General features: G+C 48.4%; 2 protein-coding genes across 2 annotated transcripts in view; both read right to left on the reverse strand.

The window, feature by feature from the left end:
* Positions 1-823, reverse strand: part of LOC119099816 (adenylate cyclase type 8) — a 50,713-nt gene extending 49,890 nt beyond the window's left edge. Inside the window, exon 1 of the mRNA XM_037222896.1 lies at positions 659-823. Coding sequence (XP_037078791.1) covers positions 659-797 — 139 coding nt within the window. The 5' untranslated portion in view covers positions 798-823. The remainder of the gene's footprint in view (positions 1-658) is intronic.
* Positions 824-984: 161 nt separating this feature from the next.
* Positions 985-27,668, reverse strand: part of LOC119099817 (adenylate cyclase type 4-like) — a 47,543-nt gene continuing 20,859 nt past the window's right edge. Inside the window, exons 4-5 of the mRNA XM_037222897.1 lie at positions 1,660-1,853; positions 985-999 (exon numbers count right to left, since the gene is read on the reverse strand). Coding sequence (XP_037078792.1) covers positions 985-999; positions 1,660-1,853 — 209 coding nt within the window. The remainder of the gene's footprint in view (positions 1,000-1,659; positions 1,854-27,668) is intronic.

Here is a 27,668-nt window from a genome sequence, read left to right on the forward strand (position 1 = left end):
CTTTGCAACGTCAGCGGGACGTTTTGTGGCATCAGCAGGACGTTTTGCGACGTCAGCGAGACGCGTTGGACTGCCAAACACCGACCAGGTTGCGGAGGCCTTTCGATGGCACTGCGTGGTCTGGATTGATCTCAGTCGGGTTGCAACATGGCTCGTAAGCCTCGTCCAGAAATTAGCTGCATTTGGGGGAGGGGAGGGGGTGGCTGAGGAGGCCAAGTAACGAACATTTAGCGATGCCCGATGAAAACAACCGGGTACTCAGGCAAGAATTGAGTTTCAGTTTTACTATATCCTGCCAGTGGCCGAGCCATTTATGACATGTTGTTATTAACATTATGACATGATTATTGACATTATGACATTTGACATTTTCATGGCATTATGACATATGACATATATTATATTATATGAGCCATATATTAAGATAAAACAGCTGACTAAACAAAGGGATCTGAACACGAAAGACTGACGCAAAAAAGAAACAAAAATAGCGTCTTCGTCACCAGCAACGCATGCTAAATGAAACGAACAAAAAAGGAGCGGCACTGCGCCGCGGGGATTCCATAATCAGCTATGAAATCTCCGCAATCCGCCTGGCTGGGGCGAGGCGTCGGACAGAGCGGGCTGCGGAGAAGGGAGCCTCACGGCCGCTCCTCACTGGAGAGTAGCAGCTTCTCCTGCTTGTCGTTCTCCTGCTGAGCATGCAGGGCAGTGGCGATGGCTCGTCGCGTCTCTAGGTATGCTCCCCGCTGGCTGCGGTCGGTCAGGAAGCGGGTGTACATGCCGGCCACGTTCATCCCGGCGAACAGCAGCAGCGAGGCGACCACACTCCAGGCCGGCCACAGCTCCTGAGGAGAGAGGACAGGCGTCAGAACAGACCGGGTAAAGGAAATGGCATCGCTCCAGGCCGGCCACAGCTCCTGAGGAGAGAGGACAGGCGTGCGTCGGAACAGACCGGGCCGAAGACATATCCTCGTTCCAGGCCTACCAGTACGGGTTCTGGCGGAGATGGCGGTGGCTAGTGCGGTCGGTCCAGTCGGGGCGGAGGAAGGGGGCGGGGGGAGGTGACAAAACATTAGTATGGACCGGAGAGCTTCTGGTACGTGTCAAATAGACCACATCATCTCGACCTGAGAGAGTTTGTCGGGTGAGAGTGGGGCCTGATTACAGAGACTAGCAATGCGAAGCAAGGCAACTCATTCGATGTCGGGCCTCAAATCCTGGTAACTTTTCTTTCTTAAATCATTTTGGCCACTTTTTTAGTTTCTGTGATCTACATCAACGTCGACTGTTACCCCCCGTCGCTATTTACTCCTTCCAACTATTTGTCCTCGATTTTGTTGCATTCGACTTAAACCTCCATCCCTCTTCACTTGAAATTCTGCTCTCTCAGACTCGACTGTTACCCCTTTTTACTTTTGTGTTCGACTTTTTCATTTGACTTGTGACCGGGGACCGTGTGCGAGGGGGATGGGATGGGGGAGGGGGCTACCGAGGCGAGCACAGCAGCAGGCTGACGTGGATGACAGCGGTCATCGAGCCGTGTGCGAACGATCGGGGGGGGGGGCATACCGAGGCGAGCACGAGTAGCAGGCTGACGTGGATTGCGGCCGTCAGCGAGCCGTGTGCGAGCGATCGGGAGGGGGGGGGGGGGCATACCGAGGCGAGCACGAGCAGCAGGCTGACGTGGATGGCGGCTGTCAGCGAGCCGAGCAGCACGCAGAGCCGCAGCGGCAGCGGCATCAGCGCGTACGTCATGTAGACCACCATCAGGCTGTACCACATCATCCGCAGCTGGGCGCTGAATGTGTCCGCGTCCGCCCAGCCGGCGCACAGACCAGCGCACAGGCACCCTGCAAACGGCCGGGTGAGGTCAGGTCAGGTTAGGTCAGGTCAGCTGGCGCATCTGGCAGACACACAGACGCTGTTCACGGTCAGACCATGTCGGGCCGGACGCTTCGTCTTCGGCCGACGGGCAGGCCGGCAGATAGGCCCGTTTAGATCGCCAGTTGTCGCTGGTGGTCGTAACTGGTTGAGGCCGGAGGCAATTTTGCGAGCAGCACTGTGCAACGGGCCCTGCGTGATGAGGCTTCAGAAAAATCCTTGGATGTTTTATGCAACCATTTTTGGACAGCAATCAAGTTCTATCAACACACTACACTCCTGAGTCGTAGTACTTCACTGAAGAGCCACGGAGCCCCAAATAATATTTCCAAATATATTATGCATTCTCCGGCCGTGAGTGACCATATTGTGCGGCCGCTTTGAAGGTAGATGATGATGTTTGCCTGACAAACTCTGAAAATGTGAACCTCATCATGGACTCGAGCCCCGAACCTTTCCTTGATGAGTTTCACATTTTCAGTGTTTGTCAGATGCATTATATCATGGCTGCGCCCGAAGCAACCGTGCAGTGCGGCCCTTTAGAGTCTATCTGACTAATTGTCTCCCTAAAATCAAGGTAATACTAAAATGAGCCTAAGATACCGTACAGCCCAACATGTGGAGACTGGTGTTTCCAGTGTTTCAAGAATCTGCTTTTTCACAGGATTTTGAATCTATTGAATGCCTAATTTGACCTACTTCACATTGTACGAGATTCATAGACGTAATGGTCCGGGGCTATTTCTTTGAGGAAATCTTTGGAGGGGATCAAATTTTAAGGAATGCATTAAAAGACTGACACACTGACGACAAAATGCTGCCATGTTCAAACCCATCCTCCCGTGCCACAATTACCAAAGAAGTACATTGTTCGGCAGTGGTGTAGCCAAGGGCGAGTTCCCCCCTTCCCTCCCCATCTGTGGATGGCGGGGTCCTGGGACACATTAGCTTTGATGTCAGATTCAATCCATGGGATATCTCCATTTCTGAAAAATTCCACATCTTCCGTCTCGCGAAAGGCAGGCTCTCAAAACGGTGCGTGCCTGCAAAGGTGCGGCTGCGCTTAAGATTGACGAATCGATGGCCGTTTGTCATAAACCAAACCTTAACAGACGTGTTTCATCGCGACAGCTAGTGCCACCCTAGTGCCCACTATTTATGCTACATTCCTTTTCGAGGTCATTTGTCTGGTGTGTACTACGCAAATGTCATGTCAACCTACTGGTGCTGCTTTTGTGGCTTAGGTAAACGCTTTTCAGGGGCGGAACTCTTTTTGAATCAGATTGTCTTAAAGATCAAAAGACACGTGGATCAGAATTTTACTAGCTTGTGAAATGAAATGAAGTGCGAACAGTCACTGAGGGAGCCATAACGGTTAAAGCCTGTCGGGATTTTTTCATGCTCTTTTGAATACATAAACACATACTATGAAACTTGTGGATATTACTCCTTATATAATAATGAGCTCAAACCTTGGCTTTTCGCTAAATTGAACGCACCATCAAGGTTTAAATCTATGATACTCACAAAGCCAACTTTGGTCCCCAAGGGTACAGCTCGACCTAGCTGGACGTTACATGAAACGACATTCACACACAACACACACAATTACACACGCGAGGTTAAACAAAATGTTCGTCATTTGAAGATATTGAAGGAGGCATCAGGTATGTTTATAACTCACTTATGTTTTTTGGAATACTTTAAAGAAAAAAGACTGCTCTAGACAGCAAAATTTGTGTGTCGAGGAAATATGTTCCTTAATGTGTCATTGCTTTATTGCGTCATTGTATCTTGCACAACATGGATTGGAAGCCGGTTGCCGGTCGTTATATCTGAAAATCGTGCTCACGAAAAACCAGGTATAAATAACTCGATCATTATATTCTTATTGGCCTTGGTCGCCGCATGGCCAGTGACAGAAGCTGGAAGGCCCTAGGTCTTCAGAGGGACAAGGCTGCGAACTGCACCGAACGATCTTCAAGATGGCTATTTCAGTTGAAAACCGCACACGAATGTGGAACACTTACGGTAACTAAATAGCCTCGGTGGCCGGAGGGCGCTGCCCACTCTCAACACCCCTCCACAGCCGCTAGCCCGATCTTCACACATCTCGCCACATACCTAACACCTCCCTCGAAGTGGAGCTGCGCACAAGACAACTTCAGCACAACATGCGGTGCACTAGCGGGTGCGCATAATCTCCGGTGCGGATCAAGGGAGTGTATTATGGGGAGTGTAGGAACATATGCAACTTTTACAGCAAAAACCCCAATTCCCACACTTTTTTGCCGCACCACTTTGGGGTTGTTAAGGGGCATGAGGAACTTTTCAAGGCCATGCAGTCAAAGACACATGATGCGAAGCACTCCAATGATGTGGACAATATGTATCAAGTCCGCACTTGCTTCCAGCCCTGGTGTTTGGGAAATTGATTACTCCTGATAGAGCATAACCTAGAATTTTCATAGTTCGAGCCTAATTGTTTGTGACATATTGGCCCATGTGACCAACGCTTCACCAACTAAGCTGCTTGAACGGAGAACATGCATTAGTGAAGATTGCTGTAATGCATTAGCCATTCATCATCACGTATAGAGAAAGAGCGTCATAATGTGTAAGTTGTAATGATTGAATGGCTATTCCAGCTGACGCGGGCGGATTATGACTGAGGAACAGGAGTAGGGAGGGGGTTTGTGAGCGTATCGGCTACTGAAGTCATTTCGCGGAACAGGAACCCGGGGTAGCGAGAGCGAAGAGTGGAACAATGTGAATGATAAGCAAATAAAAGGTTATCACATGCTTTATGGGGCATGCCGAGTAAACAGGCCCTGCATTGCCATGGTGCTTAACATTTAAATTTAGAACAGCATTGAGAAATGAGATGTTTGAGGCAGCTTCGCCGTGCATATGGTTGTTGCAAGATAACAAAGCAGGACTTTGAGGAGGTAGTGAGGTAGGCTTTCGGTCATCATAACCTTCTAAATGTCAATGGTCACTGATCTTAAATAAACATAAATAATATTTTGATTAGAATAGATATTTGGGTTCTAGGCGTTTTAAGAAGGTCTGGTAGCACTTTGCGACACCAATCCTGAGTTTGACTTCACTTGACCCTACTTCACGCGAAGGTCATGACCTAGGAACCTCGAATTCTGACATAAGTGAGTTCACAATATAGATCAACCCACCCCGTGAATTTGGTGCCAGGTGATGATTGGCACAGAAAAGACAAAGCTTCCGCTGTTTTAAAAAAGCTACATACCTTGAAAGCTTCTGGTATGTCGCAACCATTTATCACTGCTAAGGTCATCAAACTTTGCCTTTTCATCATGTCCAGGAGCAAACAACATTGAAGTTCGGTCGTTAGTGTGCTAAAAGCTTATTGACCCCGAGATGCATGATTGCGGCAGAGCTCAGAACAGCGCGGTGGCCGTGATTATGCACTGAACTAAGTAAAGCTCGGTGCAATCTTTTAAAAATGTATATCGTTTCAGTTGCTTACTGTAATTAGTTTTATCATAATTATTTCTTAATTTCCCTCTTCGCTATTTTTTGTAACATTTTTCTTTAAGCGCGAACCCTTTGGGCCAGAACGAAGAGTAGGTCTCCGAGCGGTTGTGCTGCCAACAAACTTTGCTCGAAGCCGGTTGCAACCTTTCGGTTTAGTGTTTAAGAGGTCAGTGACATTCAAGCGTGAATCCGTACCATCGGGAATAAAGTGAAACTTATGGGAAGTGCCATTCAATAGATGTTGACTTATGAATCCGCACCATCGGGAATAGAGTGAAACTTATGGGAAGTGCCGTTCAATAGATGTTGACTTACAGTCACTGGGTGGCCGGTTGAATACGACACACGAAGGTGGCGCTTAATTTAACTCTTTGAGATTTGAAAAGTTGATCGAGCATACTAAATTCACAAGGTAGATAGGTTTGTATGTGAGTTCATTTGTGTCAAATATTTAGGTCTCTAGGTCGTGACCTTCTAATAAACGAGTCGAGCAAAGTCAAACCCTAGATTGTTGCCCGTAGTGTCCTAAGGCATCATCAAGCAATTAGTTTTTACATAAATGCCGTTTCTAAGCAAAAGATCAATCGTGTTGTTATGAGATCAGCATTCTTACTTGACCATTAGGTCAAAACGACCCAAAATCTCAGAGATTATAGTGATATCTGAATTCATATTCAGCGTCAAGAACTACTCTAGGTGGTATGGTCCTCAACCAAAAATACTGATCGGGTCATTTTAGGCCAATGACCTCCCCTAACGTTTCTAAAGTCTTACTACGAAATATGTTGAAGGCCTTGTGATGTAGGAATTAGAAATATGCGATTTAAAACTAACCATGGAGTGACTTTTCCAGCAAAAACAACTTAGTTTTAGCCTTGATTTGAAATCCGCAGAAACTTTCTACCTGACCTAGGGTCACTGAAACTAGTTTTAATCCGAACTGTAATTGTCTTTTGTTTAAAAACCATTTCAAAGCTGTGTGGTTTCGTTCAACACCCCGTTGTTGTAAACTTCCTTGGAGTTGCCTTTACTTGCAGACATGGCCTGGCTTTAGCCTGCCACAGGTCAGCGACCTTATAAGGTTATTCCAGCTTTTCATCCACAACACTCATCTTTTTAATTTTATTAGGCTGCATAGAGTTCACCGTAGCTTTACAGCGCAGTTCAGAACTTCTTGCGTTGTAAGCAACCGAGATCATAACCGTTGGCATACTTGCACTGCGTGCGATTGGGCATCAGAAATGACTCGTGATTTACATTAAATTTTGGTGCATCAGTCTTGATTTAAATCTTTTGAAACACCCCTAACTCCGAATCAATAGGAATCAGTCTTTCTCGGGTGATTCAGCTCTGGGACAAATCAGAAGTATATCATTTATACTTGTATCACAACAGCATCACTCCGCTCATCTTCATGGATTGGCAAAGGCAATGGCGATGCGTCGCACCGTGACGTGTACGGGCCCATTGACATTTTCACTTGACGGTGTTGGTAATGAACTAGATGTCTGAGCAAAGGAACACTTTGAAGTGTTGGTCTCGTCTCTATACCTCCTTGGTTTGTAGCCGTAAACAAATATTTCGCGCGCATGCGGTACTTGCGACACGTTGTGCCCCCTCGTCGACCTGAAATCCCACATACGCCCCTAATGGCACACGAGAGCGTGCGCAGAGTATACACAGAGCAAGAGCCCTCCCAGCCCCCCTATCTGCTCTAGAGATCAGCGCACGCGCAACCGACGGTCGTGCGCCCTCGGTCGGATGGGGTTACGCTCACTGCCGGCTCAGGCTCCATATGTGCTCCAGAGATCGGCGCACGCGCAACCGATGGTCGTGCACCCTCGGTCGGATGGGGTTACGCTCATTGCCGGCTCAGACTCCAAATGCCATCAGTCCGAGCTGACGTTTCCCGTCTCATTAGGAGACTCCCCGGCGCGCGTCGTGCCGGCGGCACAGGCCGTCGCCACCGCCGCCGAGTGCCGCGCAGGGTGCTCGCTCTGGGACGGCCGCCGACGCCTCGGGGCGGGGGAGGCCGCGGGCGTGGAGGAATGGCCTCCGGCCGTGTTCATCCCGGTAGTCCGACGAGCAAGGCCCGGCCGACAAGTTACGTCGGGGTGCACGAGAGGCCGTCGGGAACGTTGTCTGGTAACGCCGGTGCCACAAACGGATCTTTCCAGACAGCGGTTGAGGGGGTTTACTGCCGCCAGATTTACATCGCAATCTAGTCGAGTGTCTAGTTCCTTGAGACGACGATAGTTCTCATGGGCACCTTCAGCCAGCGGAGAGGCAGCTTCGGCATCTGCTCGCTGTTCCAGGGCGTCTAAGCAGCTGCAGCGGCCCGCTGTCGGCAGCTGCAGCTGGTCAGCGGCGCGGCGATCCCCAGACACAGAACGGCTTTGCTCCCCGGGGTCACCGCGGCCTAGTGTCGTTTGGCCGTCAGTGGGCCGTCCGCAAGACCAACCGCGGGTGTGGACGCACATCTCAGCTCCCAACCGTAGCGGCGCGGCGTGGGTTCGGTTCAGTTCGGTTCGGCTCCAGGTCAACCTCACACGGGTTGAATCCAGCAAGCTTACTTGTTTCGAGGGAGTTGGACGGAGGCCATCAGCGCAAACCCCAAGCTCAGCAGCTATTTTGTGCCGTTCTGCGCATAGCTCAGGTCTGGCTTCGCAACGACGTGGCTGCACACTGAAATGCACTGCGGCGTGCCCCGTGTGTGCAGAAGATCACACAGGTTTGAACGGAATTCGAAAATGACGCAGTGGTGGCAGTCAGTATCACGAGGCTTTCTGTTCGCGGCATAATGGAACACTCGTTGGGGCAGCACAAAACTGTTACGGGTTGTGTTACACATATGTACTTAAAACGTAGACATATTGCAAGTTGCAGATATACATGCATGCGTGTGTGCGTGAATGCGTGTGTTTTACCTTTTTACGTGGTTTATATTTTTAGACTGCCCACTTTTGTGACGCAAGTAGGAAACTTCTCACTTACTGAATTATACTTCATCTGTCACGCCATGCAATCCTCAACTTTGAAACTCAACTACAGCTCTCGAAAAGGAATATCTTGGGAACATGCTTTCGGGTATTGCAAGCCGTTGAAAGCTTCGAAAGCCGCGCAAGGAGCTAAGTGTGTGGCGCTTTTCCAACTGTTGCGCAATGTTCGGATATTTTCCATTCTCAGCCTAGTGGTGGGCGTTCACAAGCATAGTAAAAATGCTGACTTCTGTGCAGGACACTTTCCTTTATATTTCTTGTCTCCATTCAGAGCAGCTACCCGTCATCACTTTTATAATCGGGGGGGGGGGGGGGGGGGGGCAACGCATTTCATCCCACCCACACCCTCTCCCTCCCCGTTCACTATCGGAAACTATCATGACGGTTTTGAACAAAGGACAAAAGGCTTTATTTTTCTTGAAGAGATCTTCGTTTTTACAAGGAAATCCACAGAAATTCGAAAAGGGGACCACAAGGGCGTAACAACTTGACAAACGATAGCTGTTTTGATCCCATACTGTCATGTTTATCAGCCAATTTCAACGCAAACTTCAATCTTCAGCAGTTACGGCAAACATTCAAATGCTCATTCTTGGGAGTGTTCAGGAGATGTGTGAGAATGCGTCGAATCGCTCTTGATTGGTTTCAGTTTACTTATGCTTATGCTTCGGATTTATACCGAGTGATTCGCGTCATGTTACGAACCCACGCTGGCCAGCTGCCAGCTGCCATTTCTTGCCAGCCAACCAAAACCATGGATTTGCTCTGGGACTCGGAGCCCAGTGCCGCTGGGTAGCGATTCCGGAAAATGCCCGCTTCTTTCCTCTGTGTAGACCACGGAGGCGGCGGCTGTTGGTGAGTTCCTGCCGTCAAAGAGATCGGAGTGCATAGTCCGTGCGTGTTATCAAATAGCTCACAGTCGATCATATGTCGTGGAACAATACATCAAACAGCCTTCGTAACCATCGTAATGAGCTTTAGAAGGTAGCCAACATCCTTAAAAGCTGAGATCTTTCGACTCTTGTCCAGGCTACTTGAGCTGAGTATGAATACGTCTGACTTTATGTAGTGCGACGCACTGCGAACGAACGCTGGGTCCAGCAGCGTATTTCCAGCTTTCCACGGCACGTGAGCTTAACGGCGACTTGCATATGGCTTCCTGAAGAAGCCCATTTTTTAAACTACGTGACCAGTAAAAGCTTCAAAATCCCGACAATCGATCTAGACATTCTAAGCTGGCCTACAAAGCGGGAAGCAATCACTGCAACACAACGCAGATAAATGCTTTTAAAGTCCTTGGATCATTTGTTTCCTCGCCGGAGTCATTTGACGTAAACCGTTAATTACAGTTCGCTTCCTAAGTGAATTACTCCGTTTCTTACACTAGGACGGCATCGAATTTGCGCCGAAATGTGTTCTCCCGACAACGCGGGAACTGTCTGATGAGATTCACATCAGCGAGCAGCGGGGACGCCGTCTCCTATAATGGCTGGAAGACGTCGCCTGGGATGACAAAACAGGTCACCTAATTAAGCCGGGACGGATTGTACTGCCGATGCTAGGCCGAAGGCAGCGCTATATTCTCCTCTAGCGGAGGCGGGTATGTCTACGGGGAACGCTCGAAGAAGCTTTTCAGACGCACCTTTTCAGAAACAAGACAATTTTGCGGTTTAAAGGTAAAACTTCTAGCCACCGACGGGTGCTAAAATGACAGAATATTGACACTACATGTTACATCCTCTAACTAAGGTGAGGTGGCATCCTATGATATGGCAGCGGTGCGTGATGGCCTAAAGAGCCGCTGCGACAAAGGTACGTATGGTAAAAGTGTACCTGTGCAGACGGCCAAATTCCTGCTGGCAAAAATATTCCCCAGCAACGCGACGCGGCGCCATATGACACAAAATGACAATAAGGCAGTCGAGCTTTTTTCACGCTAAACGTCGCGTAAAAATATCCATTTTCGTCGTCGACTGTATCCACTACGTCGGAACGTTTTGCCACCTCTGAATACAGGTAATGTACTGATCTCCGACTGGGGTCATGCTGAAGCCAAACCTTTGAAAACAGTATGCAGCGCGAAGACCATACGGCTGACAAAACGAAAGATAGCATGAGAACTGGAGATGGCGATACAACGTTCTCTTATTTCTTTTCACATTATATATATATATATATATATATATATATATATATATATATATATATATATTGTTGGAGACATCTTCGGGATCGAGTTTTTGTTACGCATATCTCACCGCGAAGACTCTCAGTCCTCTCAGTCCAATACGGTTGCAGTTACTCCGGTATTCTTGAGGCACCTGGGCGGTGCATGCTTCTTTTTCAATAGTTGCAGCATGTTCGGCTTGAATCGGTGGCAGCACGAACTAACTAGGGTCCCACCCTGCAGGATCTAGCCTTCACCAGAATCTGATATGCCACGCCACGGCCAGATACGTCATGTCACTCAGGATTTATGACGCTCTCAGCTGCTGGGGCTATATAGCGTCACCTGCCTCTCACCCTTGCGGGAAGGGCGGGCACCGCGGTCAAACACGGGAATGGTATTGGCGCCTGGGGTCTAAGCTTTAGCGCTCAACTCTGCCTGGAAGGGCGGGCACCGTGGTCAGACACGGAATGGTAATGGCGCCTGGAGTCTAAGCTTTGGCGCTCAACCTGGCTACTTGGCGCTGTGAAATAAGGAATCCCCTCGGGCAAAAGTTCGCCCTGATTTAGCGCCGGTATTGCCGGCACATAGGGATTGGATCTTGCAAATCCGTATAACTCAGGAGCGAACTACCTTTTTACTGATAGCAGCCGTCGTTAAAATGTCATGCCCAGCAGCACCACTTAATACCCACCTCTTTTTTAGGGGGAATTCGTCTGGCTTATGAGATAAACGAGGCACTCTGCTGCGTTTGCCTTCGTCTTTGGTGCTGTAAGTGCCTAGAATGTCTTCATTACATACAAATGGCTCTGTGTCTTCATTGTCATTGTCTTCATGTTTTCATTACATCATTACACACAAAGTTTAGTTTTTGCTTGGATAACCGAATGTCTTAGATAACCAAACCAAATGTCCAAATGCATTTACTGGCACGAAGGATCTCAAATCGTGCTGACTTTATCTTGCGTGCTTCAGAATATTTTGACGCCCGAACATGCTTCAGCATCCTTGTAGCAAAGCATTTCCTCTCACGAAACATTCAGTGTTAGACATGGGATGTAAAAGAGAAGCCGGGCAGCCATGACTTGAAAAGTGAGAAAAAAACGGGAGACCGACAGAATATCAGTACATGGCACTTAAGTTAACTGTGGCAAAAGTAGCCAAAACTTTTTTTTATTTTCCATTTTTGACAAAGACATACGACTAACCTGAGCACCGTGACAGCACATTCCTTTCGCCTTTGTGCAGTGCCATTCAGGTGAGCCAAGGTGTCACTATACTTCGTATTGCGTTGATTGTCTCCTGACAGCGTCTTCAGAGGTACGCCTGACTTCGTGTGTTGAAAATATGCGAACGCTGTTCAGATTGTTGGGACCCCGTTATGTGAAACAGATGTTGTTTGGGGAAAAAAGTGTACTTCAAACGGCACAAGGACACTCATTAACTTTCAGGATGCGACAGAGAAAAATGGCAGTGTGTTAGTACAAGGTATCTTGGTCTTCTGGTTACCAAAAGGTGCCAGAAATAAGTTGTTTTTTTCATTTAAAGAGACGTGATAATCCGGTGTGAGAGCCAAAGCGGCGATTTCTTCAGACGCCTTACGACGCCTGGTGAGTCAACGGCAAGATTTTGCCGCGAAAGCGTAACATGCCACAACGTTCAGCACGGTACCTTCTGCCCTACGACGTCACTTGACCACTAGCGCAGCTGCTACTACCGGCTGGTGGCCGTCCCAGCCAAGGGCAATCAGCAAACGTTTAAAGTGGCAGGAGGCCACCCAGTTGCGGCTTAGTGAGTCAGACGGCAGCCGGTCAAATAAACTGAGCAATTGCACGGACAGAGTGAAAGCGAATGAGCCTCTTGCATTGTAAGGGATCAAGCTCTTCATCATATGAGCCGTGACATGACGCGTTACTGCAATTGTAAACTGGTCCTCTCTCACCTTAACCTGACGCTATCTGATGTCTTGACAAGTTAGCTCTCCCTTAAACGGAATGTTTCACATCTGAAGATACCAAAGCAAACATAATTCATCATGGAACAAGCCCACTCACAATATTGGTATGCCCTTTAAGTGGAAAGACTGCTTTGGCCAGTACAATTCTGTGCTCGATAAATATGCTCTTTAATGCGCCATGGCTTGAATCCGCCAGCGCATCCTGCACAACATTGATTTAGAGCCAGTTGAAGGACGCTCTACATAGAAATCGTTCTCACGAATCGCAGATATGAAAGTCGCGACAATGATTTTTTTTAACCTTGATTGCCGCATGTCTTATGGAATGGCAGAATCTGAATGGCGCTATTATGACGTCATAGATGCCAAGGTGAATGAAATGCTCCCCTCGACATTCCTTTCCCCATTTTCACGGGCGTGTGTAACTCAGCAACTTGAGAGCTGCTTAGGTCTGAAGGAAGGTAGGATTGTGAACAGCACCGAAATGTCTTCAAAGTTGCTATTTCAGTTCAAGACCCCATATAAATGTGAAACACTTCCTTTAGATACCGAATTATTAACACGCGCTTTCGCAGTGCTGTAGTGACCCATGACAAACCACACACAATATATTCCGAAATCCAATTGGACCAATCGCACCCAGCCACAAATAATCTGACCCCAGGCCCATACATCGCGTGCCCTGTTCGCAGGCTATTCCTACTCAAGCTCACCCACAATCTGAATGGCTCAACTTACGTCCGGGTTCGAAAAGATCGAGCCCAGACTAGGGTCCAATTACATCGAGACTGAACACCTGCTTTGAAACCTGAAAACCTGTTAGTTTTCACCTTGATCTGGCCCTCGTGCCTGAGCCAAGATCAATTAATTGGTCGTAGTCTACTTCCACCGTCTCATTGACTAAGAAATGATTTCAAATTTGCAGGACTTCGTCTACCATTCCATTCACGCATCAGCTCGGAAGATTTCTACGAATTGCCCTCGTTGACAGCTATGGCCTATCACCTGCTACAGGTCAGCGATCTGATTCGACATGCCTCATGTGTTGCGCCGATATATTCACTGGTTGATTTTCTACAGCTGGACCAAGTTTGGCGCGGTTATACCAAAGTGTTTGGAAATCACTTAAAAAAACCCTAAGGGAAGAACCGAATTGACCCCATACGGCCCTCCGCGGTTTCAGTCATGACAAATTAGGATCCACCCACAAATGCATAGCTGTCTGCAAAACTGCACGCATATCAACGCTGGATTCGGTGCACTGCGCGGATGAATGGCTGCATCTTGCAGATATCACATCATTTCGAGGGCTCCCATTTTGCAGTTGCATTCCAGCGCTAGCGTAAGAGCATGCTGCGAAGTGCTATTAAAATGATTTTGCCAAGGAGTTAGGAAATGCTAGACTTATTTGTGGATGTAACACAAGCCTTTAGGTGTAGACAAAAATACACACAACGATCTAATTTGATGTTAGCTCTGCAGGCAATCACGCGTTACGCTACTAAGAGTGGAATTTATTCATTTTGCTGTTTTTACAGCTTGTTTTGGTTGAAATGCCAATCTTAAAAGTGCAAGCAAGAATGTTAAAAATAGGCCAAGCACGCCCTTCTTGGCAAGTGATGTTTTGAAAATTACCGACATTTGGAATTGCCTTTTACACAATAATTCCTGCAATCAGTGTCGTCAGGGGGCAGGGGATGTAGGCCTCCTCTCCACGCTCAGCATATCGAATTGAAGCAACTGATGTGAAGTTTTGGAATGGCAATGCACACCCTTCTCCATATTGCAGTCACAAGCGAGGAAATCAGGTTCCATTCACTAATTTCTGAACGCCATCTCGACGACCATCGCCGGGTTGGAGTGGAAGCATCGGAAGATGTGACAAAGTCAAACTCAGACGATAAACAGCATTCAGCAGCACGTCCACGGTCGCCATTAGCAGAAGCATCTGCAAACGGACCGAAGGGCGAGCGGTAACCACAATAACCTCTCGCGCAGTCGCGAAGAAAACACCAGCTGGTAGGTGCTAACGTTGGCACCGCTGGATATATGGGCGCTGGCAGCCGCGAACTGCGCGGACGCCGTCGGAGATGTAAATCTGCCGGCTCCGTGCAGACCCCCTCCTGCGAAGTGGGCATGGGCCTCTCCCTTCAACTGCGGCATTGCGAGCGCGCCTACCCTACAGCCCCCACCCAGCTGTTGTCGACAAGACGTGTCAGGTTTCGCGTCGCCAGCGGGGATCGATTTTGGCACGCCGCGCCCTGTTGACCTCCGATCCAATCGCGGCGACAATGCTTCGCGTCGCCGAGTTATTGCTCACGCCCGGTGGCGCTGGCCGGCTGGAACCGCGGTCCCTGACGGCGGAGACCGCGGACCCGCTGGGAAAGTGGTCCCTGTCAGCGGAGATCGTGGACCCGCTGGGACCGCGGTCCCTCACAGCGCGGAGACCGTGTGACATGCTGGGACTGCAGTCCTCTGTCGGCCGCAGCCCGGAGACTCGCAGGAAAATCGGTACATGAACGATGGAGACCTGGGACTCCGCAGGGAAAGTGGTCCCTGTCGGATAAAGACTGGGAACCCGTGGGGGACGGCCGGTCACTGCGGTGGAGACCCGTGGGCCCGCTGGGAAAGCGGTCCCTGTCGATGGAGACCGGGAACCCGCTTGGGACCGCGGTTCCCTGTCGGTTGCAGGTCCGCGGACCCGCTGGGCCTGCGGTCCTGGCCCGGAGGCTGGGGACTCGCAGGGAAAGCGGTCCCTGTCAGCGGAGACCGTGAACCTGCTGGGGACCGCGGTCCCTATCGGCTGAAACCGGGGACCCGCTGGGAAAGCGATCCCTGTCAGCAGAGATCGTGGACCTGCTCGGACCGCGGTCCTTGTCGGCGGAGACCGGAGACCCGTCAGGAAAGCGATCCCCATCGGTCGGAGACCGGGGACCCGCTAGGAAAGTGGTCCCTACCGGCAGAAAACCGCGGATCGGCTTGAAGTAGCGTCTATGGCAGCCAATGCAAAAGCCCACATGGTAGAGGGGTAGAACTCAGCAAGATGTACCCACGCGTCTTACATTTAAACTATCGGGTCACAGCGCAGCTGCTTATCGACTGACATCTATTACAATCCTGCTGTCAAACTTGCTTGTCCTGGCAGTTGCAGGTTGGCGACAGAAACAGAGCGGCGCAGATCTTTGGTCGTGCTCCACGTGCAGGGACAGCTCCTTACTGGCTGGATTCGACCATAGCCGATCAGGCAGCCATCCGTCCATCCCCTGGCCCATCGCCCACCAGACCGTGCCGTCTGAGCCTCCGCAGTACGGTCACAAGAAAAATGAGCATAAAAGTTGAGCAAGCGCACAATGCGAGAACATGAGCAGGAACATCGTGAGTTGAGTATCGTTCGATGGCTCCGGCGGCGGTCTTTGAACCCGACAATTTTTGGTCGGCTCGCTTCCTGTTTCCGGCATTTGAAGGACTCTGATTTCGAACCTTTGCACGCGCCTGCAGGGCACGCCGTCGGCCGCACACAGCTGGCGACCAAAAAAGCACGCACTCTGCAATGGGACCCATGATGTCCACTTCCATTCCTCTCCCCTTCCCCCCACCCCTAGCCTCGGGCCAGTCGCGTCCTTCTGACCTGTTTCCTTGGTTACGCGCGAATTCTCCAGAGTTCCGGCTGACGGTCGATTCGAAGCCGGCGCCCGGGACGGCACAGCAGATGGTGCCATTCATGTCGCGGTCCGTCAGAACGTTTCGGCGCAGTGCGCTCAGGAGCTTGGACGCACACGCACAGCAACACGAAATTCTGAACATTTCTGAGCGACCGTCTTGCAAGGCAGCTATGCTGTGTGAAAGATCGCTTACATACAACCTCGCTTTGCCGAAAACGTGCAAAGCACGCTTTCAGCCCTATCGAATTTCCGCTAGCGCTGAGGCGTCCGTCAGAAAGCGGATGCAGGTTTTGAGTGACCTAGTTTTGGTGGGTGTGCGCTCCTAACATATCAGGTTTGTGTAACCTATGCTCCGATTGGGTACTGGTATTGCGCCATTGCCCTTCCTGACAAGAGGAACTGAATTTTGGGATGTACCAACACAATCCCATACACCACAGAGCCTGGTAAGGCGAAGGCGCATTAAGCCGAAAGCTCGCTCGACAATCGAAATCACTAGTTTCGAAGCGTATATCTGTCACTTTGCGCGATATTTTAAAGCGAAATGCGCGGGAGACGGCTATACGTGAAACTTTCTCACGTGACGAGTTCGTTCTTTTTGACGATCCACAAAACATAAAAAGATCAGAAATTGGTGTCAGTCACAACACGTGTGAGGCGGGGCATGAAATCACGCGAATTGGTAGTTAGCAGGAAACACCCTTTTTGTACGTGAAGCCGACAAGATGCGGAAGAGCTAAGTCGTTCGAGAATATACCGCAAGGTTCCGGATAACGATACGTTTAGCACCCACTTCCAGGGGTGCACTGACGACGATTCACACGCAAACGCTGCGTACACGACAGAGCTTCCACGACACGACTTCTACAAGGCATTGCTTCTAATGCCAGAAACTATGGCGCATTAACTTCTACATGACTGCACTTCTAACACATAAACTTCTATGCGACATTACTTCTGTGCGGTAAAACTTGTAACGTAAAACCTTCCAGGCGACATTCCTTCTAATGCAAGAACTTCTAAGGCGTAAGCTTCTATGCAGCAAAACTGCTCGCACAAATACTTCTACATAACATTACTTCTGCGTGACAAATCTTCTAACGCAAAAACTTTTTTGTGATATTGCTTCAAACACCAGAAATTTTGGCGTATACACTTCTGCGTGACAAAATTTTTAACACTTAGGATTGTCTTCATTTAGACGCGGTGTAATTGTAGTTAGTTATAATGCAGTACGTTCATGGGAGATGAATGGCAGTGGCGTGCGAGCATCATGAAATAAAGCTGCCACCATTCCAGTCTGGGTGCCGCGCTGTTCTGTTCAGGCTTTTTGTGTTGGCAGTTGGATGTCGTGTTACATAAGCGTTACATGTACTACGAAGTTACGAGGGCTATTTCTTGCGCTTTAAAAGTGAAATCAAGATGCTGAGTCCGAGCCACCTTAATGTTGGCTTAGCGGGAACCGAAAAACTTGTATCTACTCTGTAACAGTGCACCAAAGTAGCTTATTACCGGAAAGTTACCAGGGAACACAAGAGAACTAAAATAATAAGAAAACACTTTCCAGCGATTTTAACAAAGTGCTGGCTACTATCAAAAATATTTAAGAGCGCCCATTCTGTTTGGATCCCGAAGCCGACGTCAGAACTGAAATGGATCGATGCGTTACTTCAGCTGTGACGATGGATGCCAGGACCTCACTGACGGTCCGGTAAAAACGTGCATTTTTCGCCGCCCACAATGATGTTTATATCAAGGCACGGATAAGTTCAAATATGCAATGTTTTTGTTTGCCAGGACACTTCCACTACAGCCACGCTGATAAGTTTTACACAGACTGCTGTCAGCAGAAGTGGTGGATTAATGTCCACTCATCTAGCTGAAAGTTTCGAAGACTAAATGTTGATGCACAATTAAGTCATCTTGCGCTTGGGGGCCAGACACAAAAATGGGAAAAATTATATTCCCAATAATATGGTTAGTTTTTGCCGTGACGGTTCAAGCGTTTTCTAGGTTTCCTCAGTGAGCTTGCAGCCCTCGCAATACATAGTCCAATAAGGATGGAAACTCACAAGAAAGGTAAGATATTATCGCTGAATTTCCAAGACATGTGCCTCGAATCTGGTTTCGCTAGCGCACCAGCGTGGACAAGCTTTTGCCCTGCTGAGCTATTTCCTGACCGCTATCGGTCTTAACCCAGCATCTTCTGAGGAATTTCACCACCGGTTATCGGATTCGGAGTAAAATAGCCTCTTGGCATCTCAGAATATAATTGTAAACACAAATATTTCAGTATCTTCGGCGCCGTCTGGCACGCACAGTATTGGCTGTTCAGGCTGGTAACTGGCGAACGAAAATACGTGTTCTTGCAGTGCAGAATTATATCCGGATCGCTTTATACGAATCACAGACCAATACAAAGTCAAGGCTACGCCAGGTCAGTGTCAGATAGCTAACTGATATTTTCCTGTTCACATGGCATAGATAGTCCTTAGTGACCTACTATCATAAATGACATGATAACTCATCTCAGTATGGCATTTATATATTGATTTATCGTTATTTGAGGCTGCCTCTTAGCGTGACATGTTATGGTATGGCTGAGGCGGACTGGAAGCAGTTAAACCAGCCGAGAAATTATGTGATGTCAACCCAAAACAGCAAAGAAAAGTACGAATGAATGCGTGTAGAGGCAAACCCACCGTAGATGCCTTGAATGATGAAGTCATAACGATCTTGCTGAGCCGTACACTGGATGCATTAAATGTGACAAGGCCCTAATAAGAAATACTTGCTGGCTATAGAGTGTTCATGTTTGTCACCGGGTCCGGGTCATAAATATTGCATTTTCAATAAGTGCCGCTACCTCTCCAGAGACTCGGTGTCATACCTGGACTCCCGACCCACTAGACCGGGCTTGAGCCTCGAGAGTCCCTGGAGCCGGTACTGGACTCCCGACCCGCCGGGCCAGGCTTGAGACTCGAGAGTCCCTGGAGCTGGCATTGGACTCCCGACTCACCCGACCGGGCATAAGTCTCGAGAGCCCCTGGAGCCGGCACTGGACTCCCGACCCACTAGACCGGGCTTGAGCCTCGAGAGTCCCTGGAGCCGGCACTGGACTCCCGACCCACCAGACCGGGCTTGAGTCTCGAGAGCCCCTGGAGCGGGCACTGGACTCCCGACCCACTAGACCGGGCTTGAGCCTCGAGAGTCCCTGGAGCGGGCACTGGACTCCCGACTCACCCGACCGGGCTTGAGCCTCGAGAGCCCCTGGAGCGGGCACTGGACTCCCGACCCAGCGGGCCAGGCTTGAGACTCGAGAGTCCCTGGAGCCGGCACTGGACTCCCGACCCACCAGACCGGGCTTAAGTCTCGAGAGTCGTGACGGGACGGATGTCACTGAGTGACGCTGGCTGGCAGAGCACTTCACGGATTGGACGAAGCCACTGATTGGGCCTGTGGGGTGGACTGGACCAGGCTAATAAATTATGGGTACACACGGATTAGAGTCGGACCGCATCTTGCAATTTTTCAAGCAACAAGGATTTCGCGGATGGAAAATCAGTCAAGTTTCCAAGGGCATCAGTTGGACTTAAAAGTCCTACTGCAGCAATGCTATGACAGGCGCTTTAATCCTGTGAAGTTGCTGGTTTCAGTTGTGGTCAAAAGAAAGTTCTGTTAAATTATTGCTACGCATATGTCGCTGGATAAAATCATACACGAAAGGTGGCAGCTCATTAATATTTGCAGCAATTCCAGATGTTTTCACCAAGTCATCGCCTACCATCTGCAAAGGCGTCATGATAAACCATGGCTGATTGCTAGCAACGTAACTGAAATGCATATTGGGAACGCCATACATAGTCACACCATTAATATTCTATTTGACAACAGTTCATAGGAATGCGCTATTCACAGTTCACATGCTTGATGAATATCCACCTAGTGTTTTCAAAAAGCAGCCATACGAAGTCTGCATCGAATTAGATATTTTAATTTCGATGCTGGCCCATCAGTACCATTGGACCTTGCAGCTTCGAGGTAAAGACTGAAATAAATGACTTCTTTCCATGCAACTGGATAGTTCCAATTGAGTACTACGACATACGCGTAGAAAAAGTGTCATCCAATTAATCTACTCCCATCTCCGAAATGAAAAGAACGGAAGCCTTCCAACTACATGCGCCTGCAGGAATCCTTGACCAATAGGAGCGTCGAAACGAATGTACGTTGAATCACAGAGCTACAGGCAGGTAAGGTTCGATAAGCCCTTCGGGACCGACGACCAAAGGCCCGATTGTGAGGCTGAAGGGCCCAAAAGGCCCGAAGGATTGGCTGCCGGGCACATTAAGGATCCTGGGCCATAGGTCGGTGACAGCAAATGTCGAGCAGAGGGCCTCTTGCACCAATTAAGACCCCCTAGGACAATGCGGGGCTCTATTTCCACCAGAGCCCACCAATAGCGAACAGCTGGCTCTGATCCCTGGCGTCCCACTCCCGAGCAGGGACAAAATCGCAATCTGCGATTTGCCCCCGTGTCGCCAAAATGACAGCCGGTAGAAATCCCGCACTGGGACGTAATGGCCCTCCAGCCCTTGGCCGGGAACCATAATGTGAGCCTAGTGCTCTTCCCACCGGGGCCCCTTGCACCAACAAGGGTAAGGTTCTCATTGGTGTCTAATGGGGTGGATAAAAATGGATAAGAAATGAAGAAAGGTCCAGGCCATGTTTGCATGAGAACATCCATCTGTTTGTAGAGTCGGCCTCTGAAACAAATTACAGAGAGAGTTTTAGAGCTGCGTTTGAGAAATCTGAGGACTAAGAACAGCTATGGCCGGCGTAGCACCTTTCGTTAAACCGAACAGTGTTGGTCGCTGCAGAAAACACCGCACGGCGGCCGCACGAAAACGACTGTCGTGACATAATGTTTCCCAAAATATTTCAAAGCAGCTCGTATCGTTCAAAAATAGCACTGGAACGAGCATTTATTTTTTCAAAGTTTAAGGTCATCATAACGAAATATAGATACTCTGTTTTAGTTCTTCCAGTTCCACCACTAGGCTCCATCACCAGTTCGCGTTGCTGTAAAGGCTAACCTCTAATATCATCAATCTAAAAACAGTCAAATGAAATATTCGCCGAAACTGCCTTCTAAGCACACCAATTGGTGTTCTGAAGCCTTCAAAGAACTTCTTTCCGCTGCTCATCACTTCCGCCCGCCTGGTGGCCGCGGCCTAGCATCAACGGATGTGGTCCATGTTTGTATGGGGTTTTGAAGTAGACATCTTGAAGATCACTCGGTGCAGTTCACAGCCCTGTCCATTTTACTACCTGAACCACTATGAGTTTCTGAGTTGCACGCCCGCGAAGGTGTGCAGACCATTTCGGGGAGGCTATTTCAAGATCAACCAGGCATCCATGACGTCATAATAACGCACTTCGAATCCTTCCATTGCATGACCCATGCGGCGACCAAGGCCAAAGCATATGATTGGGGTATCGCTCCCATCTGGCCTTCGTGAGCACAATTTCCAGATATACCGACCGTCAACCGCCTGTCAATCAAGGTTGTGCAAGGTACGATGACGCCCTCAAGCCATGATGAATTGGAAAGCATATTCACTAAACAGAGAAACTGTACCGTCTAGAGCAGTCTTTTCTCTCAAAAGCATACGAATGGTTCCAAGTGAGCTTATTTCATCACATCTCAAATTTTCTTCATTATCTTCAAATGTGGAGTGTTCTCGTTGGAGGGAATGCTCGATATTTGAAGTCATTGCGGCAAGCGCCAGATATGATGGAAAAGTTCGCTTTTAACTACCGACAAATTTTCAAGAGCAAAAACCGCCCTAGATAATGCAGTTTTACTATTCATATAGCATGCTCTTCAATACGTCATCGTCAGATAACGCCATGTATTATCACACCTGGGGCTTGCCTCAATACCTTCAAATGTGGAACATTCCTGGAGCAGACGCCGCGCGGTCTTTGGAAACTGCAACGCCGGGCGTCGAGGCTTTGTTTGTAATGCCTGCAAGGGTGCACGTTCTGTACAACATAATTGTTTTCGCTAATCGCTTGTGACTGAAGGCTGAACAATCCCAAACGAGCATGAGTTGGCGATGTTAATATGCATTTTTGACGCCTTTCATATATACGGTCAACGTTCACGGGGACGGGGTCTTCCATAACTCTCCAGAATTTCGGAAAATTTTGGCAAAGTCTCCGAATGCTATTGCTTTAAAAAATGTTAAATTAACCATTTTGAAATGCATAGCGCTGATGGTTTATTGCGTGGTTATATTCAACAACCGTTTCTTTTGGTTTATTTACTTTGAAACACGACCAGAATTGTATCTTTCGGTAGCATCTTTGGCTACTGTTCCAGTGTATAAAAACGGAGAAAATCGTACGTTTCGAAACCAAGGACGTCAAATCCGGAAATTGATTGTTTTGGGGGAACGAGGACCTTTCACTATCAATGGCCCCTTGTCAATCCTGTGCCCCCATCTCCTTACCGAAACTAGCTGCGTCCCTCGTGGAGTACGCATTTCGTTTGAAGAGGCAGTATGAAACGGAGCAGTATGAGCATGTCCCCCACTTTTAATATATCTTAGCATGTAGGGACGACGGAGTGTGTGTGTGGGGGGGGGGGGATGCTTCTAGTGCCCATGCCTGGAATTGCAGTAACCATTGGCATTACTGGGGCAGGAAGCAGCTTGGTATGAGCCATAAAGATCTCATGACCATGGCTCTCTGGTATTTTTAGCTTTATAGTTTTATGATGATGGCCATCGGCCTTCCTTATTCCAGGGCATATCGGCTAATCGAAGTTATCAAAAAAACATGGGTTATGTTTACGACACTCGCCGTTTCAAGCTGTGCTTCCGATCATGAGCCAAGCTCGAAATGTCGAGCATTGACCTTACGACCAACGTTCGCTTTATGACGTCGTCTGACCAGTGGGGAGAAGCGGAAAATTTACGTGGAGGCTTTACTGGGTTAGCTCAATTTCGCCAATCCCGGCATGAGGAAAGACATCTATTCGGCAGCATCCATATAAGTATGATTTATTTTTCATCCTAAATTGTCACATGCCTCATTTCAGTGCCAGAATACCAAGTGGTGAAGCTAGCTATGAGAAGTTGGCATTGTTGGCAAATTTTAAAGCAGTCTAGTTAGGTATTACACGCGCTTTCTCCCTATCCCTTATAAACAGGTGTAATTGCTACGAGGTGGCATGTTACAATTTCCGCAGTCTTCTGAGCATGGCTATTGACAGTTGGAAAACAATGGAGCCATGATTTGTTGCCATTGCTGAATGTGCCGAATTTTATTTTCGCAAATATGCAAAAGGGGTGCTAAGGGAAAAGTACAACGCGTTGTTTTAGTTCTTCTTGTACGTCCCAGTTCTCTTACATGTGAGCCCATGCAGGCACCTATTCAAAATCTGGATAAAGAACATGTGATCTACATCGTTGCATTGCTTGCATTGGCTGTGGCTACGCGTTATATAATGCAACACGTAATTGTGGAGCAAAGCAGAGAAATCAATGCAAGAAAATAATTAGTACAAGGCTTGGGGCGTACCATTCAATTTCACAAATATATTTGTAGTTAAATACGTGCACTTTACAAATTTGGTGGCGTAAGGTAATTTTCCACATATGAGGACGGTCTGCAGCCATGCTGATTTTGACACCGACGAGGGCGCTGCTGACCGAGCAGCGAGGTTTGTCGTTCCTGGTACGGCCTAGCCGAGCGGATTCAACACGTCTCCAGACAGGTGGTCGGCGGCGCAAAAGCTGCTAGGTATACTGGAAGTCAGCACAAGTGGGCCATATTGGCTTGCCTGATATGCTTGCTGAGGCTTGGGACTTGTTGTGTGAAATCAACGCCGGAGATAGGCAGGTTGAGGAAGAATTAATCGGAAGAGGACAGAAAGGAGGTAGACAAAGGAGCAAGAAAGAAGAGAGGTCAACAGCGCAGACACGTCAGGAGAAGCAGAAAGCAAAGAAAGAACGGGGAACGAAGAAAAAAGAAACAGATAAGAGCCAAGCCGAGGAGTTGCCAGTAAGAAAGATAAACAAAAAACAAGGATCGTGGTCCAGAGCTTTGTCGGAGTGCAGTTTGGCACAAGCCCAAGCCCATGAAATGTCACGTAGCGGCATGTTGTACGACGCGTCAGCTGAGCCGTGAGTGCAATGGGACAGCTGGGACGTGATGGGCTGTGTGACATCACGGAGGCAGGGTCCGAGCAGGGCAGCGGCCATCCGGGTCACGTGCCGTTTATGTAACGGCCGCTTGAGCTACCGCCCGAGCTAGCGCTTTCATCCTTTCAAGTTGGAACATTGACGAGGCAGGTGACAGAGCGGGTGCCAAGGTTCTTTGAACGCACGCAATTTGTGTGTCCTTGCCAGCTCCAACTCGAAAGTAGAGTCTTAAGATGTTGTAAGCTTGTGCTGCCTGATCGGAAACATTGTAATAAGCATGAGTGATCGGTAAGAGCCACTGAGGAGGCGAACAGAAAAAAAATGTACCAGTGTTCCCTATTTAACACAGAGGAAAGCTGGCTACTTGAACAGACTGAATACAATCGTGCATTGGCCGTTATTAGCCCTATTTAAGCGACGCCGCTCATAGTTGGCGATCTGGTAAAACCTCTGTACCCTTGGGCTTTCTCGGCATAACATCTGGGCTATTGAACCCGGTTTGGATCAGGTACCACCCGACCTGACAAAAGCATACTATTAGGTGTCACAGGGAAAGGGGTCACCCAATCCTGTCTGGGTCAAGCTAGGGTCCATGCGAAGTGAGGACATCTGACGCCCAGGTTCAGCGATCATCACCACTGACATCGTCCAGCTTCGTCCCATCTTTCCCACGAGTGTCCAGTTTCTGTTAATATGCTGGCTAATGTCTCCTACCATTGTCACCGTCCCCATTTTCAGTGTTTTCTTTACAAGAGAATCTTTTTTAAATGCCATCCATTTTCTTTCAGACGTTTGAAAGGTTGATGACATTGCTCTATGTCACCCATTGCTCATGTATAGCCTGTTCCGCTTCACCACATACGATGCAGTAGCCCAGAAACATAACTTAAAATTTTTGAATCAAGTCTTTCCACTTTTTTCTTCCTCTTGGTGTACTGACAGTCGACAGTTGTTAGCACAAGCAAGGAATTATGTACAAATTGTTAATGGGCCCATGCATTGAGGAACTGTTAGTTCTGTGAATTTCTTTAACATTCAAAAAGCAACCCAAAAGTTAACTAATGTAATTCACACCGACCTGCCAAAAATGCCCTAATATACTGAAATACTTTCCACTGAAAGCTTTGCATTGCTAGCTGTAGTTCTATAGACACCACAAAATGAAAAGTTCTCGTGGAATTTTATCTAATACAGCTACGAATGTTTCCTTCTACTGCGTGGTATTTGAAAATTTAGTCAACCAAGCATGCCAGATTCGGAAGGTCAGACTCGTACCCCAGACATTTGGTATGATGTACTTACGTGCAATCTAGGGTAATAATACAGCATGCATTGCTAGCTGATTCTTGCAGCCATTTAGAACATTTCAATATAACCTGCTGGTTGCTGATCCTTGCAGTGATTTAGATCATGTATACGAAACTTGTTTAAGAGAAACAACGAGGAGTAGTGTAACGTGTCATTGTAGGTTATTTGAATACTTGGAGCTCGGCCTCAAACATACCACCTTTCAACTATGGATCCGGCACGTTACCGATCGGGCTGCTGAACACGATAGTCATGTCGCGAAAGTCGAAAAAAAATCACGGCGACCGAGCATGAAGACTTTGGCCCAGTACGCCGTGAGATTTTGACTCCTCTAGACAAAAAAGTGTCAATTGATCTGCTAAAGCCTATGAAAGTCTTTCCTTTGGCGCCGGGTTCACCGAAACTGGACTGATAGAATCCGGTTCACAGCTCTGTGAATTTATCACGCGTACCCTAGAGACTAGTAGGAAAAGTATACCGTAGAGCTTTTGTGCTAACAACGTGCTTAAGTGAGGGGCTACTGCTGTCTGGCAGCGGAGTAGGTCCCCTGGTAGCCAGACTGGGCTCGGGGTCCAGTTTCGGCCGACGGCCAGCGTCCGGCGCCTCCCCCCCCCCCCCCCCATCCCTCCGTGACCATCGACCGGCTGTCATCCTCGGCGACTACTCCGCAGCATATCAGATGAAGTACGCTAAGTGGATTGGAAATAGAACTGCGGCGGTGAGCAGATTAGATGAGGCGGGAAGAATGTAGAAGCGAGTCGCTGAGCGGGCGATGCACGCTTCAAATGCCGCACTGACTTTACATGATGCCGCGATGCTTCTTGCCTTCAGCTTACCCATTCCACGTACGTTGTTTATCCCATCCCTGTGGGATCAGGAAACCTGCCACGACAGCAGGCCATATTTCATAACACACAAACAACAGTTGGCTGCCTTTTCCGATCTCTCCAGGTTATTCCCAACGGGAACCAGGTCGGATGTCTGCTGCAAGGCTGCCAGCTCAACTCTAAAACTGCGAGAACACATTGGTCTCTTGGTATAGGCTAGCAGAAAAGTTTCTGTTATGCCTCCTTTATTTGGACGGACAGCTGACTGTACTAGCCCGCGCCACGTTGGGAGTCAATTTGACCACCCCTCCCCCGAAGGTTTTGTAAAATGGTTTTCGAACAGCACGGTGTAAATGCGCCAAACGTTGCATGGCTGTAGGCAATCGAAAAGCAGATTGTAAAAAATGAGATGCACCATGTAAAGTCACTAACCTAAAGTGGAGTGTTAGACGAAGCCATGCATGTCTGAGATAGTTTCTTAGAAAACAGAACAGCTGAATAACAATTTCCGTTGACCTTAGGTCAGGTATGAAGGTAAAAAACCCGAAGTCAAAACGAACTTGTTTTACTCGAAAGCTCGCTGTATGGGATCGTTTCTGGAACTTATGTTGAATTAATTTCTAACAGTGACCGCACCATGCATCTTCCATGGATTTCTTAAAGGTCAGAATAGGTTACTCGTCTGTTGACCAAAGTCAACATTTTATTGTTCCGAACATAGTGTCTGCCGCGATCATTGACACTGATTCAAACGCAAAATTCAAAACCGTATTGTATGATTTTGGTCACCTTTACCTTTTTAATGTCAAACAAGGCCGCTTACCTCAAATGGACACCGAACTTTTGCAAATGAACGCCAGTGACATTTTGCTTAGAACAAGTATCTTGGTTCGCGGTGATTGCATGTGGCGGTCTGAGGGCGCTTTAGACACCAACGTGGAGTTTGGTCTTGTTTGACCTTATTTGATACAAAGGCCACGGTATAGGAGCCCAAAAATTTGACATAGATAAATTCACATACAGGCCAGCCCACCCTGTAAATTTGGTGTCTCTAGCTATCTTAGTTTCCAAGATTTCGGAGGGGTCAAGGATCTCAGGTATGCATGACCTACGACCACCAAATTGTGACACAAGTGAA

The sequence above is a fragment of the Pollicipes pollicipes genome, unplaced genomic scaffold (genome assembly GCF_011947565.3).
Source record: "Pollicipes pollicipes isolate AB1234 unplaced genomic scaffold, Ppol_2.1 Scaffold_4881;HRSCAF=5763_pilon_pilon_pilon, whole genome shotgun sequence".
Lineage (NCBI taxonomy): Eukaryota > Metazoa > Arthropoda > Thecostraca > Pollicipedomorpha > Pollicipedidae > Pollicipes > Pollicipes pollicipes.